Source organism: Gallinula chloropus (genome assembly GCF_964237585.1).
Source record: "Gallinula chloropus genome assembly, chromosome: 4".
NCBI classification, from domain to species: domain Eukaryota; kingdom Metazoa; phylum Chordata; class Aves; order Gruiformes; family Rallidae; genus Gallinula; species Gallinula chloropus.
The window spans coordinates 39843432-39862795 of record NC_140088.1 but is presented as its reverse complement, the minus strand read 5'-3'; the positions used below and the strand labels follow the sequence as shown (position 1 = coordinate 39862795).

Below are 19364 nucleotides of genomic sequence, written 5' to 3'. Positions count from 1 at the left end.
ATGGGTGTATTGCTTTACTACCTTAAATGTAACTGCCCTTTCCTGATTTTCTAAGGGCTCAAAGAAGGTCTTCAGATTCTTTTTTCATGCTTCCTTCTCTCAGTATCCCTGCAGTGATTTCAAAAGGCTTCGGAATTAGATGGGTAACAGACCTCATAAAGAGTGTTTGGTCTAAAAGAGCCAGTACGGAGCAAATTTGTGAGGGTGGTGTTTGGGACCTTCAACCAGCTTGCATTTCATGTGGCATCTGAGTGACAGTGAGGACAGCTGTGGATCCCACAGTCCAGTTAAGAACGGCATGTGTGTAGAAACGTGCAACTTGGGCTTTGCCCACCCAACCACTTGCACATACTAGATGTGCCTCTAACGCTGTCTTTAATTCGGTGTCCACTGAGAACTTAAATGTGTAAGCTAAGTATTAGAACAGCTGTGTTCAAAAATAGAAAGCTTCTAGCTGCTTCCCCCTCCTTCCCCCCCTCAACACTGAACTTGATTTTCTCCTGACGTGATCACAAGGCTGTGGCTGCAGTAGGGGCTTAATGCTATTTACGTCGTCGTGTGACATAGCAACATCTCTCGGGGGATTTTTAAACAATGCAGCTGTTGAGGAGAGATGAAGAGGTTGAGGGTAGGGAGAGGGAAAAGGAGGAGGAATCATTTCATCTGGCATCAGGGCTATTGCAGGGGGGAGGGTCGGCAACCGGCAAACTAGCGAGTTCAGTAGATTCATGATTCTGCATGAATGGATGGCGGGATCATGGGAGCCGCGGCTTTCCCTGAATGGGAAGGAGCATCATGGGAAACTGGCTGCTGCTAATCTTTTTGTGAATGATTCTTTTCCTTTAACATGGCACCACTTTTATGAATGGCTCTGGGGGCAAAGTGCTGGAATGTCCCTTCTGGAGCTGTACAGGGGCTCCGTAAGGCACACTGGGTGGGGAGTCGGGTGCGGCAGAGTACAGGTGCTGTGATGTTAAGCCACTGTTCTGCTCTTCTGAAGCCTGGGAGGGTGTTGTGCCGATTTTAATTCGGTACCATTAATTTAGCTTGATGGAAGCAGAATTGGTACTTCTCTGAAGTATTTTAATACTTGCTGTCTCCTGTTTCAAGATGTAGCTGGCTATGTGCCTTTTCCCTGCTCTGTTAAGGGTGGCAATGACAGCGTGTCGCAGCGGGTTTGGGGTGACGGCACTGGAAGCTCTGATTTTCATGTTCCCCCACACATTCCCATTGTATTAATGTTCAAAATACTAAATATTCAAAAACTTTGATGGTACCAGTAGTGAGAATGGGAGCAGAGGGCAGTAAAGAACTGTTTTGCTTGGTCTGAAGCAACTCATTTAGCATTTGTCTTAAACTGAAAAAAAGCAGAGTCCCTGTCCAGTTGTACTTCGCTGTTGTGTACGTGTGTGTCTTCCCTTTTCTGCATTTCTTTTTACTCTGTGCAAATCTCTAACTCTTCCTTGCCATCCTCATTGTCCCTTACAAACAAAGGGTGCCAAATCACTTCAGAATTTGTGTTCTCACCAGAAGTAGCTTAATGTCACAAACTTCTTGTGCAGGTTAGTTAAAATTCAAGGATTTCTGTTGCAGAGGTAAAAATGTTAATTTGGGGTGTTAGCAACTTCAAACTATGCTGTGTAAAACCATAGTAACTGATGTATTCATCATATCTGACTTGTCATTCAACTGTGTCAAAATTTTAAACTTTCTTTCTAGAGGAGAAGTACAAAGTGGAAACAAAAGTCATTGTGGCAGACTTCGAAGAGAGAGAAGATATTTACAGTAGAATCAAAGCAGGATTGGAAGGCCTGGAGATCGGTGTTTTGGGTTTGTATCTGATCTTTCTAGATCCTTCATAGTGGCATTTCATCTTGGCATGCCTACTAACTTCTTCCTGTATTGAAAGTAATTTGCCAAAGCGAGTATTTGCCTGGCTGAAATATGTCGCTGCATGCTTGATAGGGTTTTTTTTTGGCTTCCTGTTGTTTCACTGCACGAGATGTTGCTTGCATGTGTGCCTACGGTCTGGGAATTGTGATGCTTATTGGATGTTTTCGATGTGTTACCCGGTGATGGCTCCTTAGCTCATGACTGCGTGCAGAGTGACGTGACCTGATGCTGCCTGAGAGCCCGAGTGAGCTCTGGATACTTAGATTCAGCTTCTCACTAGAGCCCTGTGGGAGAGCTGTAACTTTTAATTATAGAGCTGCTGAAATTTAATCATTACAACACAATACCAAGTAACTAGCTGCTGCTTCCAAAGTTCTGAGCGTGTCCTGGTCCTGCTGGAAGCTGCGGTCCTTGTACTGGCAGCAGGTTCTTCCACAGGCATATACTGTCGCAGCATGCCCCGTGGTCTGCAGGCACGCAGGAGCCCAGTCCTTGGAAAAACAAGGGGATCCACCCACTTCCCGTGACGTAGCACTGAGGTGATGTCAAGGAGCTGCATGTAACAAAGTAAGAGGAGCTTAAACATTACAGCAGTTCATCTGAATCTCTTCTGGACAATGGCACAAAGGCAGTTTTAAATCACTTTTCCTGCTCTTTCCTTGAAAGCATGCAGACCTGTGGCTATCCTTATTCCTACCCTTACCCAATATGGAGAGAAGGACCTCTGATAGTTAGAGGCAAGGCGTGAAGTAACACAAAGTTGCATGACTCAGGCATCTACTGGTGTGTATATATGCTACAAAATCAGGTTTTCTAAGCTGAAGTACAGTAACTAGAGCTAGAACTGCGTTTTTAAAAGTGTATTTCACAGTAAATGTATTACACACATGATGATAGGCTATATGAACTTTCCTGCTAATAGAGTCTTTGCACCGTATGACGTCTGCAAATAATGCCCAAGAAAATAGTGTGTATAAAAACTCCATTTAAAAAAGTAACACTAAAGGATAAAGCTAGAATGTTCACTACTGCATGTACTCAAATCTGTCACAAGTAACCTATGACATCCAGTATTTAATTGCTCTAAAAATTCAAATCCATTGGAGTAACTGCAACTGCCAGCAGCGTGTTTTGTGTGAAGAGCAGTTGTGACCAAGCAGTGGATGCTTTGTTTCCTGGTTCTTGAAGGAAGTTAAGTTCCAAAGAAACTTTTGAAGATTAGAACAGATGTTAATTTTCATCTGTCCTGTCAAAATCAACTCAGGGAACGTAAGCCTTGCAAGATACCTGTCACATAGCAGTTGCTGCAGAGTAGTATATTGCTTAAATGTCTCAAAACACCACCAAACCTTCTACTGTGTCACGTACATGACCGTACTGGAAGAGTTTTTATTATTTCTGAGGCTGTGATAAGGTTATGGTGATGTACAAAGCCATGAAAATCTGACTCCTTTATCTAGTCTTCCTCAAAGCAGGCACTAAAGCAGTGAGTATGTCTCAAATTCAGTGTAAGCTTGTTGCAGGAAAACAAGGATGTTCCTCAAACAGGGGCTGGTTCTTGTTTTTATTTGCGTGAGCACCTTGGCTAAAGACATGGTAAAAATAGCAACTAAATGCTCGAGAGTTGTGTATTCTCTTTCTGAGTTCCTCAGCCTTTCTTTGTGCAGCCATTGCCAGCACAGGTTTACAGGAATCCCTCTGCTAACTCATCGCTAGCACTTTGAGCAGCTCTTGTGCTTGGGCTCATAGGGTTACAGGAGAGGTGCTGCTCTCCCCACCCCTGCCCCTATTCCCAACAGAGCTGCGTTGATAGAAACAGCATACAGCTTTTCAGCCACAATGATGGCTACTCCAGCAAGACCACATCTGATTTTTTTTTTAATGGCAACTGATTTTGTGGTTTTGGTGCCTTTATATTTTAAATTCTGTAGCTATCCTCTGGATTGCAACAAAATGCTTCTGAGGGTCTGTGTTGTCAGTGTCTGTGTGAGGGGAAGCAGGGGTTTAAAGGAGAGCAGCCATGAGAGATGGATTCTTGGGCTCCAGTATATTTTCTCCTTTCAGGTCTCATCTGGAGCAGTTGGTAGAACAGCACAGCTACCAGTGGTTGATGCTGATTATTTTTTAGCTTTATGCTTAGAGACACTGGAGTCCCCACATACCCTGCACAGCATCGAGATGCTGATTCTGTAGTTGCACAGAGTCTAACGAAAGTACTTACAGATTGAAATCCTTGTAAACTTCTTATTTGGAAGCTTCTTCTCACCCACGTAGGAAGGCTAAGAGAGTTTGCATAATGTTTTGCTGTGTGTTCAAAACAGCGTCTGTCAGTGACTTCAAACATGTGCTAGCTACAGCAGTACATTAAACAAGCAGAGGTGGGAAATCCTCCCTTTGCTGGTCTTAAATTGCTGTGATTCTCCAAAGGAGTTGAGCTGGACAGCCTCTTACTCTGTTGTTAGCCAGGTTCCTGTAGGTAAAAATACACCCATGCCAACCAAAAGCTGTTGTTTTAATGTTCTGCTCCAAACTGCGGCAGAGGATCACGTAGTAGAAGATGATTGCTGAAGGTGGGAGGATGCGTATCGGGGACCCGGTCTGCAGTATGGGTGTGAGCACGAATCACATAAACATTCTAAATGGGGAGACAAGAGCCAAGGTTAGCCCCAAACCCTGCCACAGTTCACAGCCAATACGCTTTCCAGAGAGATGCAATGAAAAATAGTTCTATTTTAGGGTGAAAAGAAGGGAAAAAAAATAAATCTGGTGCTGTCTGACTATAGCATGATTGGACCTTCTTCCTCCTTAAAACTTCTCTCTCTCTCTAAATATAGTTAATACCTGCTGGGAATTTGCCAGCTCCCATTCCCCTTCAATTCCTGTATCTTTAAGTGTTGTCTCAAAGTTCAAAATCTGAAATACATAGCGTGACTGACTAATGAAGTAAGGGTTTCCATAAATACACAGAGACCTGGACTAGAATAGAAGAGCTGTCACTCGAGAGAACCTCTGAATGAAGTTTGTGCACTTCGCCAGCACCTCTCCTGTGTGTTTCCTTCAGGTCCTGCATCCCTGCTGATACTTAAATACCTTTCAGGTTGGATGTAAAAATGATAGCTTTTGGCACAGGTGTAGGTGCTATTTTACTTTGCCTTTTAAGAAAGGCACCGGTGCCTTTTGCCAGCAGGCTCCTGCCCTGGAGATGCACAGTGCCGATGAGCATACATCGCGCTTTGGGATTCTCTGGGGTGTAAGACACTATATAAGTGTAAAATGTTGCCACAGCAACCAAATGTCACACGATTCACTTACGTAAGATGAACAACAGATACTTAGGAAGTGGAGATCCCATTTGCTTGCTGTTTTTTACCCCTGTCTCCATATCAATATGCTTTATTAAGTTTGAGGCGACCGACGCCACAGAGCTGCCTTGTTTCCTAAAGGTATTAGAAGTTTTTGCCTACTGGTGTTGGGATTTGAGAATGGATATTGGTTTTGTGGCTGGAAAGTAAAGCCTTGCCATTCTGAAGTGCTTTTAAAAAAAAGGGTTTACATAATTAACCCATTCTCTTGGTTAATTTGAAATGCTGGTGATAGGGAAAGGTGGTGCAGACCTTTGTGGGGGTGATGGGGAGCACAGTTCACTGCCGTGAATCTCATCTCCCGGTGAGAGCCCTTGATGGTGCAGCGAAAGCACACCCGACACCCATTCAGAAGGCAGATCATCTCCGCGGGAAGCACGGCCCGGCGCCAGGAGCCGGCCCCGGTGGGGATGATGCTGCGGCCCCGGTGGGATGCTGCGGGCGCGGCCGGTGCCTGGGCTCCTGCTGCCACCTGCCGCCCGCTCCGCAGCACGGCCACCCGCCTGCCGGCTGCGTCCCGAGGCAGTGACCAGGGAGAGGGGTCTCTGGTTAGGGAAGCGTCGGGGAAACTTGTTGGAAGGCTTGTTTTAAAATCTTATTTCACTTTATATTAAAAAAAAACCAAAACCCAAACAGCCACCAAACCCGAGGGAGCTGGGGTGTCACTTGATGTCCTGCCAGGCACCAAGCACTTGGCTTTTGCTTGAAGTCCCCGTTTTGGCAGGGGTGCAGCCATGTCACTGGTACCCATGCACAGTGTGTGGGATGTTCTTCTGGCTGTGAGCAGCGGCGGGATGGGGGTACAATGTGCTAAACCCCCAGCATTTAAACTGCTGGAGAACTTTTCTGCACTGAAAATGGCTCACGTGTTCCCTCTCGTGTGTACAGCGCAGTTTGCAGCTGAAGGGGTTTGGCTGAAGGGGTTAGAATGCTCTAAGTGTGACATTTGAAGAGTGTTGCTGAATCTTGTCATTAATGGGAGCATGAGAAACCGGGTGGCACCCAATCAATCTAATCCAAACCTAATGCTTTTGTTTCAGTTAACAATGTGGGAATTTCCTATGATTACCCGGAATATTTTCTCGATGTCCCAGACCTGGATAAGGTAGGTGCTTTTGTGGTGCCTTCTAATGTTCTTGTTGCTAGCGCTACGTGAGGTTACGGATACCACGGAAGTATTTGGGTTTGGTTGAGATACCCATGTAACAAGGTTTTCTGATTAGAATCAAGGGTTCAAAGAGCTGCAAGATTCACATAACATAAATCAGGTGATGGCATGTTTTTACATATTATTTCCTTAAATATATATTCCTATTTTGGACAGGTTCTCTGGGGTGAGTATCTGAAATCCACTCCTGTCCATGGTCCCATCTGGCTGCTGGTCATGGGCTGCTTTAGCTTTGGGGGGGGGCGGGGGGTGTGTGTCTTAAGTGATTAAAGGTAAAGGAGGCAAACATCTTGATGAATATTGTGTAATGCTGTAATGAAGCTTAAATCTGATTGTTCCAGACCGTTTGTGATGTGGGGACAGTCTCGATTGCACCGGGTAGATTGAAAACTCTGATTATGAACAATTTTATAAAAAGACTTAAATTACAAAAACCCAAATACAGAGGGTAATGTATAAGCATGTCTAAAATATCAGTGTTTGTTTAAGTTAATAGATATTGCAAATAGTGTTAGGAAATAGTGTCCATGTGATACATTTGTGGTGTTATTTATTGGTGGGAGTCCCCTGATCAGAGATAGAACTTGACCAAGAGCAATTCATAGACTTTGCTTTGCAAGCCTGTTGCTGTTCTTGACACTTCAACAGGACGATAAGGAATAAAGGAGGACGTGTAAGAGTAAGGTTTAACTTATCCTGGCACTTAAGCCCAAAGGGTGTGTAAATATTTATCAGTAACTTAAAGCAAAACCCTAAACTTTTTTTTTTCTTGCAGATGATCAACAGAATGATCAATGTTAACATCATGGCTGTTTGTAAGGTAAGTGCCCTGTTACCAATGCCTGTTCTTGACGTCTTAATTCCAAACAAGCAAACAATTGCAGTTCAGTTGTCTGAGGCAATTCCTTTTGCCTCTTGGACCACAAGTTCATTTTTCATCTTAGAGTAACCCAGAGGTTATGACCAGCCTTTTCCAGTGGTTGTGTGAAACAGAATTTGTTGAAAAGATACCCATTAGCTGTTTGGAAGAGCAAGCTGTGTTCACAAGAAGTAAGCAGTGATGTTTGAAGCAGTTACCTGCTCTTTTTTGATATTTAAACCGAATTTTTTATTGGGACTTTAGGCTAAAACATATGGCTGTGTCCTGGTTGCCACCCATTCAAAAATCAGATTTTTTACTGTAGCATTTCGAAGCTTTTGAGGGGTGGAGGAAACAGCAGCTGCTTTCCTGATACAGGGGGTCGATTAGTTCACTTATTCCCAGAGAGTGCTGAAGAAACTCCCCATGACTAGTCGCTGCTGAACCGTAACTCTCCCCTCATGCATAACAAAACTCACAGCTCCACCAGTTGAGGGTTATGCTTGTGCCTTAAAGCTAAAACAGTGTTACAGAGCTGGCTCAAAAGACTTGCCCTTTCTGATTAGGTCAGGTACTGAATTCATGTAGGAACCTGCTCTTGGTCAGTCGGAACTGGAAGCGTTTTGCTTTTGTGGGGTTCCAGGGCAGGGGGACAAGACATGGGATGGGACCTCTTAGTGCTTTGGGAAGACTGTTCTCACATTAAAACCTCCTCAGGCAGTGGCTGAACGAGGCTTTAATGTCAGCTTGCTGCTGCACGTTTTTGTGTGATTTACCTGACATCTCAGAGCTCCCTGTCGTGAATCGGAACTGTTACAGTGGTGGGTCTCCAGCATCACTTCACCTTGGGAATGACCTGACAATGCTGTCAGCTGAGGAGGGGCTGTGTCCCATGGTGTTCTGTTGTGCTGCTGTGAGGTTTTCCTAGGAGGAGTTAGTTACTAACAGGTGCCTTTGGAAGTGTCTCTTAGGGAAGTCTTTCAGCAGACGTTTATGATGTTTGTACCGGACACCAGGTGTAAATGTGAAGAAGCATTGGGATGCGCCGTGCTCTTGGCCAGAGGTTAGAGCCATCAGAACGCCCCTGCCAAGGTGTGACGTCGGTGCTGTGCCAGCAGAGGGAGTGCAGTATTCAGCGATCACAGATTTTGGGGTGTCGGTCTTCGTGGCAGCACGTTGCTACAACAGACAAACTACGGATTACTTCTGAGGATGGCCGGCTAGGATAATTGTTGAGGTCTGCTTTCCTGGATGTGTTCCTAAAATCCCAGAGATGCAGACAGAATATAGTGGTTTCCAGAGTAAACTAGTGCTGGTTTGTGTCTTTGTGTTTATGATCAGTGGGATTCAACTATTTCAGCTAATGAAATTGTCATACAGCTTCTTGTAAAGTTTGCGTTGTCAGCCTTTTGGTGTTCTGATGTGGCTGTCTCCACGGGAATCAAAACTTCCCGGATACCGACTTGACGTGTGTTAATAGTGTTTTTCCTTCTGTTTGAAAACTTTTTTTCCTTGACCATGAATAGCTCCTGCTACTGGGTATAATCAGAGTTTGAGCATAAGCTTCCAGGCTTGAAAGTGTTTCATCCTGCACGAGCCTGTTGTGTAATTAAACAGTAGGCATGCCAGATGCTTACTGTTTTGGGAAGAGGAGCACATTAGAGATATGTACCATCTGTAAGTCATTTTTTTCAGGAGAACCCACAGAACTAGAGAATCATGGAAGGAAAAAATAATTTTAGGAAAAGTCTGTATGTCCTTTTGCTTAGATTTTTGGGATGCAGTCCCCTGAATGTTTAGATCAGTGTTTCAGGCTGATTTAATGTCTTAATCGGGTATAAGTGTGTTGTTTAGAAAAAAACCAAGATGCACACACCCCAACAAACCCAACCCAAAATAACCAAACCTCTCTCTTCTTGCCTGATTAAAACCGTGAAGTTTGGGAGGGAAGAGCACGCTGGGTTCTTCAGCAAGGAAGGAAAGAGGTAAAGGTACAGGTGAGGCAAAGCAGGTTTTGCTGGTACCTGTTCAGGCTCTGCTGATACTCTGACGTGTTGCATCAGAACTCGTAAGAAGCGTTGCACAAACTGTCTGCTGTTACATCCTGGGACATTGCTACTCACTTCCTCACCTTTGGGACCAAACCTTCTCAGTGCTTAAAAGGTGACGGTGTCCTGTCTTCTCAGTGACCTGCACCGTGTCCCATCAGCACCACCTCTTTTGGACACGGTGACTAATGGCAGCCACGTCAGATAATTCCACTGCAGTTCTGGCTGAAACACCCCTTGTGCCTGAAGTGGGAAGGTCACGATACTCGGGACAGTTTGATTCTGCAGAAATCTCCAGCTCTGCTTTGCTCTCCCAAGCATAAGCATTTTTGAAGGATAGCATTCCTTATGCTTTTACCCATCTCTTTCTTTGTTGGGCAGCTTATTGGATTTCCTAGGGAATGTGTGTCATGTAGGAAGGGATTGTTGTGGTTTAACCCCAGCCAGCAAACTCAGCCCCACACAGCCACTCGCTCACCTCTCCGGTAGGATGGGGCAGAGAAACGGGAGGGTAAAAGTGAGTGCACAAGTGAGAGAACTCTTGGTTTTAATAAGTAAAGCAACAGCCATGCAAACAAGCACAGCAAAACATTGTTCACCACTTCCCATGGGCAGGCAGCTGTTCAGTTCCATCACATGTGGTTGCTTGGGGAGACAAAGGCCATCACCCCCAATGTCTTCCCTTCCTTCTTACCCCAATTTTACATGCTGAGCGTAACATCTTACAGAAGGGAAGATCCCTTCGGTCAGGTGGGGTCAGATGTCCCGGCTGTGTCCCCTCCCAACTTCTTGCGCACCCCCAGCTAACTCACCAGTGGAGTGTGTGAGAAGCAGAAGAGGCCTCAGCTTTGTGCAAGCACAGCGTCAGCTGAGTTGCTTCTGCTGTTTTGTACTTTCCCCAACCATAGACAATCAATCTAATGCTATGAAATTTCCCCTAATGTTTGAGAACTTGTTTCCCATCAGAACTTTTGAACATGTTTGTTTCCTAAATCTTATTCTACGCTGTGTACTCCCATCATATCCTTAGAGCACTGATGGATTATGTCACCCAGGAACCTTGCAGTGTTGCAGATTTGGGGCTGGATCTGTTTGGTGTGAAGTGATGTAATCAGTGTGATCTGCCTTCAAATCGCCCTGTCCATCGCTGAAGACAAGCTATGTAAAACTGCATGAAACACACTGGAAATCTCACATCTTGTAAATACAGGTTAAGAACCCCCTAACCAGGCACCACTCTGCTCCCCCAGCCACAGCAGGCTCATTTTGAGCTGTCCTGGAAAATATCACCTCTTTATGGTGACCTGCACTGTGGGAGTTACTCTGGTTTTCATACGTTGCACAAAGCAAGGAGTGCCTTGGGTCTTGATGATGCCATAAACAGGATGAAGAATTTTTGTTGGTGGTATTTTCTCAGGAAAACCTGAGACTTAATGCAGTTTTGTATGAGGATTGAGTTGACAGATAAATGAGGGAAAAGACAGGGTGGTATGTGGAGTTTTGTGGTTCCTGTCATAATCTTCTCTCAAGCTTCTGGGGGGGTTAAAAAGCAGAACTTTAATGATTGTTGGTAGCAGTTCAGGTAACATGGGTTTGTATTATTTTTTTGATGCCTCATCACGTTTTGAGACACAAGCTAAACGTTTCTGATGCTGAGTATATATAAGGTCAAAAAGTCCTGGGGTTTTTCCACTAACTAGCAAGTTTAGAAGAGCAAGAATTATAGATGTTTGCAATAGTTTTCATCTGTAGTTTCTTTGTATCAGCTCCATCATCTTGTGTCAATTCACCTTATAAGCCACGACCATTGACTTCACCTGGAAAAACAGTTAAACTTTATTTCACTGTTGGATTACTGTACTGAGAGACCAGGATACCAGACTTGCTGTCCAGTGGGGAAGAAAACCAGGTAGATAATGAGCATAGGGCTCCCTAAAGTATGTGAAAGTATTCTCTTCTCTCTTCTGTGGAAGCTGTAAGAGAGACTTAGTATGTGAGGAACAGGCAGCACGTTATTTCTGTTTGCAGCATCGCAGTGTGCTAATGGCATCAGGAGTGAGGCATAAACTTGTGTTCTCTGGAAAAATGAGTAGGACTAAATAGTTGAGGGAGTGCTGGGTTAGCGGTTGATTAAGCACGGAGCTGAATTGGTTTGCAAGCTATTATGTTGTGGGGGAATGTAAATTTTGGGTTTGCAAGCCAGGCTTTGGTTGGAAATTGGCATTAACAAAGGAAGGGGGAGAGTAAATTAGCTATACATATGTGTCTTGGTGTCTCTGCTGGTCTGCGCCTTGATCACCTTTCTTAGGTTTTATACTGACTGTCAGATACAAAAGGGATAATAGGCCTACAAGATCAAGGACTTTCATCATCACCCTGTTTGAGAAGCTTGTAATTCACCTAAGACTTCAAAACACATGAGTGCTTTGTGTTGAACTGGGAGATCTAGTGTCAGGTGGCCTCTTAATGGCAGATGAACGAGAGATGAACTATACCAGGTTGTGAATCCAGGCAGGACAAGGGGACAACTCTACCTACAAAGCCTGAAATTGTGAATTTAGGAAAAAGAACCCAACAGCAAAACCTGGAACAGCAGGCAGTGTATTTGAGAGAGAGGGAGGGAAACGTTCATCTGAAGATCTGTCTGTGGAACGAAGAAAAGCCTGGTGAGCAATTATCCCAAAAGAAAGTAGGAAATGATGCCCCTCTATCCCTTCAGTTTTGAATGGGCCTCTGCGACCTAATGCTGCATCTGCAACTGTACGTTAACAGAAGCCAGGTGACAGGTGCTTGTGCCCTGCTAGAACCTTGTGTGGATTTTTGTGGTTTTTTGTGTATTGGAGAGGATCACAGAAAGTAGGATGCAATTCTGAGGGAAATGGCAACACTGACTTGTTAGAAGACCTCACTGTGTGTATGTATTTTGGTCTAGTCAACAGGTTTCTTTATATTCAAAGTCATAATCAAAGAGGGGGGAATGACAATTTAGCCAAGTATGTAAGTTTATAACAGCAACAGTTGCCAACAGTTGGAAAAAGAGCATGTGTTCTGTGAAGGTGGCCATGAGTGTCATTCGCATGGTCCAGAGGGAGAAATTAAATGCTGCAGTTTCCCACCTTGCTGACTTTGAACCTGGAAGCTGGAACGAGGAATACATAACTGTGATAAATATTTTACAGCAATAGTCAGGGAAGTACTTTGGATTTTTCTTCAAAGAACAAGTAACTTGGGGGAAATTTAGGAAATCCTGGAGTTCTGTGGCTTTTTGTAGATATGGCACCAAGGTAAATGTATATTCCACATCTTGGAATTGCCCCATCCCTGGAGGTGTTCAAGGTCAGGTTGGATGGGGCTTTGGGCAGCCTTGTGTAGATCCAGGCCTGGAGATTGGTGTCCCTGCCTGTGGCAGGGGGGTTGGAGCTCTATGATCCTTGGGGTCCCTTCCAACCCATGCCATTCTATGATTCTGTGATCTGGAAAGAGAAATTTCAGCCTTATTATTTGAGTAGTCTTTTTCCTATGTAAAGGGTGGAGGAAAGATGCTTATTTTGAGAGCTTTCTCTTGTAAACTGGACTCAGAAAGTTTGTGGCTCTAAATCAGGGAAACTCGCTCTCCTAAAATGTTGTTCACAGTCACTGCCCATAAACAGGGCATGCATCGTGTTACGTTCATAGGTCCCTTTGAATATCCCGGGCCCTTTTCCAGTGACTGACTTTGCCATGTGGGTTCCTGTGTGATTTTTCCATTGAAATTACATTATCAGACCTCAACCTGTGGTTGAGTGTTGCCCAGGTGGGTGTCAGTTAGCTATTTGTTAAGTTCTGTGAATCCCCACCCAGGCACTGTGAATTACCTTGTGGTAGCCATGTGTACGTGAGCGCACCACAGGGAGCTGCTGATCTTTGAAACCTTACCTTGCTTTGATTGTTATCATTTCACCCCAGGTTTGTGAATGAGATTTGAAGGAAGCTTCTTGGCTGCATAACAAAGTAGAAAATTTCTCCAAGTTCTCTGGATTCATCCTTTGTTGTACTTGCACAGGCTTAATTACAGATCATTATACCTTTGGGAAGAGGAATAGAGTGGCCTGCCGTCATGACATCATGCCATTGAATTAATTGGCTCTAAATACACCACTGTGGTGTTAGATTTCTGCCTTTGTTTAAGAATTGTGTGGCACCTAAGATGTGAAAGATGACTTTGAATGCTTACACCAGCCTTTCCCACTGTATTTTAGCGGATTGAGTATCACTTGAAAGGTATTCAGAACTTTACACATTATTATTCTTTTCCTAAACTCTGCTCCTGAGCTGTTGCTTGGATCAGAATGAGAAAAGACAATAACTTAGTGATCACTAAGAATGGGAGGTTTTCTGAAGGAAAAACACTGGAAATACATGGTTATAACTTCTAACTGATAGTTCTCTAATAGGAGCTTTTAAGTGTACCACCTGGTTTAGAACATAAATCTGGCCATATGGCTGTGGGGTTTTGTATCTGCAAGTAGAATTCTGCTTCTTTAGAGTAAAAATAGCATTCCTTTTTCCAAAATTAAAAGGTAGAAGGGGAGTCTGGTGAGGAAGAATGATTGCCAGGCATGTCCATGTAAATGGGCATCAAGGAAATGTCAGCTGTCTGTAAAAGATGTGTGAAATGGTCTGTAGTGAATCTTAACCTTAAGTTAACCACTTGCTATGAATGTCCTGGAATTTAGGAGCTGAAGGGCTAGGTGTGAAAGAAGTTGACTTAAAAATAGCGCAGTTCTCCAAACTAAAGGAATTATCCCCCAAACTCTATGGTAGCATTTCATGTATGTGTGAAATCATTGAAAAACAAAGAAGCAAATCTACTACTTCATGGCTGTGGGCCAAACATAACTTTTTGCCAGACTATACAAATATACAAAAAATGAGCGACTTCTGATGTCAAGGAGAGTTGATTTGTCCTGAGCAAATTTCTCAGGCTTGCACACACACGTGTTCTCATTCTGCTCAAATGCAAACTTTCAGACAGAAAAACCCAGTTTGCTTCGCATGTGCTGGCAGTTTTCACATAGACTCATGTCTGGCTACTTGTCTGAAATTACCAGAGCCTTTAGAGTCTTGGGAACGTTCATTAATGTTTTCAGCTGGAGCACTGGTATTTTTGTGGAAAGTAGCATTTGTTCCAAAAAGATTGTATGAATAAAGCCTAAGTGAGTTCAGGGACCACTAACTGAAGGCACTCTTCTTAAAGGTCATTCCCAACCTCTCCTTTTAGGCTTTCTTCCACTTTCTTCTTCCTTTATCAGATTGCCTTCAGACAAAGAAACACTACCACAGAGTTCTGTGGCATCCTACATGTCTATATCCTATAGACTCAGACTTGTGATGCTTGGGATGAGGGACCTGGAGGTGTTGGTTGACTGACAACTGAACACAAGCCAGCAGTGTGCCCGGGTGGCCAAGGTGGCTAATGACATCTCTGCTTGAACCAGACACAGCGTGGCCAGCAGGCCCAGGGAGGTGATTGTGCCCCTGTACTCAGCGTTGGTGAGGCCACACTTTGAGTGCTGTGTCCAGTTTTGGGCCCCTCACTACAAGAAGGACATTGAGGCCCTGGAGCGTGTGCAGAGAAGGACAACCAGGCTGGAGAAGGGGCTGCTAGGAGCAGCTGAGGGAGCTGGGGTGGTTTAGCCTGGAGAAGAAGAGGTTATCACTGCCTACAGTTATCTGAAGGGAGGTTGTAGAAAGGTGGCTGTTGGTCTCTTCCCCCATACAAGAGGTGATAGAATGATGGGAAACGGCCTCAAGCTGTGCCAGGGCAGGTTCAGAGTAGACATTAGAAGAAAGTTCTTCACCAGACGGGTTATTGGGCACTGGAACAGGCTGCCCAGGGAGGGGGCTGAGTAACCGACCCCAGATGTATTAACAGATGGGTAGATGAGGAGCTCAGGGATATGGTTTAGTAGAAGATGGGTATGGTTGGACTCAGTCTCAAAGGTCTCTTCCAACCTAGTGATTCTGTGATTTATTAAATACACCCCATTAAAGACTGGTTATCTCTAAGACCTAGCTAAAATCTGGATTGTTTCTCTGGAATCCATTTATCCAGTTCTAGATGTCTGTTGTTGAACTGCCTTTTTCCTAACGGCATGCCTGGGACTATAGGTACTGCAGACAAGAGTGATAACCGGTCTGGCTACTCTGGGTAGAGATCACGCAGGCTCATACAGACACTCTTACTAGTGGCAAATTTCTACTATAGATTGTTTTATTTGAATTAATGCTGGGAATGTTTTAACTCTGTGCACAGTGTATAAGTTTGCCAGGCCTGAACACGGCTGCAGAACGCCTTGCCAGCACCTTTCCAAGAGTGCCCTTGCGCTGCTGGAACAGCCTGTGTGCGGGCTTGGCTGCGTGAGGCGAGGCTGACTCAGAGACCTGCCTTCTGTTACTTCAATCTTTAAAAAAAAAAAAAAAAGTAGGGTTTTTTGTGCATAAAGATACTGAATATTCATCTCTCTCTCCTCACACATAACAAGATGTAAAATTGCAGGTAGGAAAAACATTTTTTTTTGGCTCTATCTTGCAGATTTTTGAAACACACATCCCCCAATATATTAATTTTAATGGAAACAAATGGAAGTGGTGATGAGTGTAAAGTCAAGAGTTGGCATGGGTGTTTTTCTGTGTGTGTAAGTTGATGGCCAGTCCGGCTGGACTTCAGAAACAGACTATTGAACGGAGTTGGTGGTCAGAGACTTGATTTCTGCCTGAATTGTGTGCCTGTTGTTATCTCAGCTGTCAATAGCTTCGTGGTTTTTTAATTTATAGAAGCCAAACAATTACTGTAGCATGTTTTCTGTGCTGTCATTGGGATGTCAGTAGCAACCAGCAGGTTCATGATAGGCTGTGAGAGCTTCTTGATGGGTTGCAGCTTGGTTTTAGACTGTGAATGTATTGGTGTGGATTTATGACAGTTTCAAACGTGGGGTCCCCTCTGCATTACAGCAGGAGATCCTGTACAGGCTTTTTCAGCCCATTTATGGGTTGCCTAAGGGAAGGCAATTTCAGTCCACATCCATGTGTCAGTGTGTGGAGGTGATATGCAGCACTACACTGCCCTAAGAGGCAAGAAAACAGTATGTGGCTTTTTGCCAAGAGGTCTGTGGGAGAGATCATAAAGTTTGCACCAGATAAAAGGTCTGTCAGTCTTAAACCAGTTTTAAAACCAGCCTGAGTCATTCTTTATCCCTTAACATTAAAATAAGTAGTTGTTTCCACATCTCTTTTTGAAGTATTAGTGTATGAAAAAGCTGGTGTGTACTTAAATTTCATGTCAGAGGTTATCTGGAAGCTGCATCAGCTGTGTTTAGCCTGGCAACGTTTACCAACTCAGAATACATACCACTTCTGGGGCAGTGCTGAGAGTTAGATATGTCACCAGCTGATTTTGTGAAGGTAAGGTCTGTCCAACTCCTGCCTGCACAGTGCCTTGTTGAAGGTGTCATGCAGCATGGCTCATGGCAGAATCTATTCTAAGTGAGAAATGCCAATATAATACAAAGCACAGCCCTTCACTAATCTTTTCTTTGTGTGTCAACAGCAATCAATGGAAATTGTGCTTTCTTTTGTGATTTTTCTCCTTTATTCCTGAAAGGCTACACTCTATAACTTAAAAATAAATTTAAAAACCCAAACACCAATCCCCCTTCCCAAAAAAAACCCCAAAGCCTCCCCAAAAACCACTAAGCCCAGACTCAGTCATATGTAAGGGTGACAGTAATATAAATGGTTGGCTACAGTAAGACTGGTTCTTTGTAATAGAAGCGCTTGCAGGTGCTCCTGCATATACCAGTTTCTTTTGCTTGTGCATTGCTCCTCCCATACTACCCAAATGCTTCACGTGTTAAGCTATCAAAGTAATTTGGTATCAGTGGGAGCACCTCTATGTTTTGGTGCCATTGGTGTTTTATTACCCCACCTTGCTGTTCTCAGGAACTATGTTGGAATTCCTTTTAAAGATGTGAGAAGTGGTAACAGTTTGCATTTGGTGTCTGACCTGTCTTTGGTGTCAGTGATGTGACATTCATTAACAGGATGGGCTGGGGACAGGGTGATACTTGACAGAAGCTCAACTCTGACATTATTTTTTCAAGGCAGAAATTTTGGATTTAAAGCATGTTTTAAGTTAATAGTAAATAGTAGTAGTAGGAAAACTAACTGTTTTGCCACAATTAAATTTGTCAATTTGGATTAATGCTTGATTTGTGCCCCTTGTCAGAGCTGGTCTCTGCCTGCAACTGGGAAGCTTGTTTCAGGATTACCACTGTGGGGAATCCCTCGTGCAGGCTGTAGGTAGATAGCTCAGCATCGTAAGGAAGGCAAGGAGCTTCCAGAGCAGCAAGGGGGTTTGCCAGGCTGCTTTCCTTCTCGGTTCTTCAGTGTGAAAACATCTGCATAATCTGCAAAAAAATGTTTGGGGGGTCTTAAACGTTTCCTGTGGGTAAGATGTAGGAAGCTTGTCTTCACTGGTCTCGTCCAGTGCTCTTGCTGTGCCCAGCAGCTCAGAAACTGTGCTGAAACGCATCGGATATTGTCGTGAGCCCTGGCACAGGCTCGAGGAAGGCTGATGCTTTTTGTGTGGAGGGAAGGATTGGGCAAGTGCTGTAGTACTGTGGTGCTTAAACATTCTTTAGAGGCCGTGGATGCTGCAAAGCAGTGAAGACTTTCTTTCTTTCTTTCTGTTTACTCTTGTTGTACTTACGCTACTAGCTGGATGAGTTCACCAGATACAGTGCACACACCACTTGACAGAGCCACGTTATCCAGGTAGAATAAAAATAAACTGCCCACGCAAAGTATGGTCCCTGCTTCCCCGAGCCTTGCTTGGGGTGGAGGGGGTGGCAGCTGCTTCTGGGAGGAAGGGAGGTTTCCCTCCGTCGCTGGCTGTCTGGTGTCTGCTTTCTCAGCCATCATGAATGTTTTCTTTTTGCAGATGACACGATTGGTGCTGCCCGGCATGCTGGAAAGGTGAGTCACACTAACACTATCCAGACAAAGTCATCATTATTTATAGGGGAGAATCCTTTCTTGAAAAATTCATTACTGTGACTAATCAGCCTAGTCTCCATGTTTTAATGGCAGAGTAATGCTGGGTGAGTCACGCTGATGGTGCATGAATCATCAGACGGTGGAAGCCTTTTCCACTCGATTCCCTTTTTATTTCTCCTCTCCCTTCTCCACTGTTGTGGTGATTCCTTTTAGAACAGAATTAAAAAGCCCGTCTGACTCATCAGCACTAACTCAACAACCTGCTATTCTGAGGGGGTGGTTACAGTTCCTGGGAATAACCTTCTTAAGGCTATTTCTCCAAGTCATTGTAAGTAAAATGGATGCGAAGAGTATGTTCTCATTATACAGTAGGAGGTATATTGAGGAAAGTCTGTGATCGTTTGGAAAAGGAGAATTCGAGACCAGCTCTTTAAAATAAGAGTCAGTGCACACCACTGTCGCCATGGAAGACGTGTACTGACTTCCTAGCTAGCTCCTAGGCAAAACCAAGAGGTGCACAGTGTCCCTGTGGTCCCTCCAGGCTATTGTCTAGCTGATGCTGATTGTCCCAGGCTGTTCCCCGTCCCTGGTGTGGTGCTACCCCTGGCTTGCTGGTGGTTGTCCAGTGTCAGGACTGAGCTGTGCTTGTGGTACTGAGGAAAGCTGTGCAGAACCATACATAGCAGTCACCATGGTGTTGCCTCCAGATGAATACTGTGGAAGGAGCTTATGTACAAGGCAAACCTCAAAATCCAATGAAGAATAAGGGAAAAAGGTATTTCTTCTGTCACCCCACTCTCTGGGAGTCTTAGTGGCAGATCAGGATTCAGTTGTTTGAGTGTTGCACAGATGCAGAGCGAATGTTTCACATGTAAATCAAAATGACTCCCAAAGTGCAAACTCTCAGAGCTCGTGGCTGGTGTGGGTGTCAGTGTCTAGCACATGAGGGTCATGGTGAGCTGAGATTTTTAGTTAAACAATCGTGGGAGTTTACTTCA

The 19364-nt window shown here is 44.3% G+C and overlaps 1 protein-coding gene across 1 annotated transcript in view; it reads left to right on the top strand.

Moving 5' to 3' along the window:
* The window catches only part of HSD17B12 (hydroxysteroid 17-beta dehydrogenase 12), a gene marked incomplete at its 5' end in the record, with an annotated part of 91227 nt that overhangs the window by 53574 nt on the left and 18289 nt on the right, over window positions 1-19364 (top strand). The window contains 4 exon segments of the mRNA XM_084263534.1: window positions 1720-1830; window positions 6296-6360; window positions 7199-7243; window positions 18311-18345. Of these exon segments, the coding sequence (XP_084119660.1) occupies window positions 1720-1830; window positions 6296-6360; window positions 7199-7243; window positions 18311-18345 (256 nt within the window).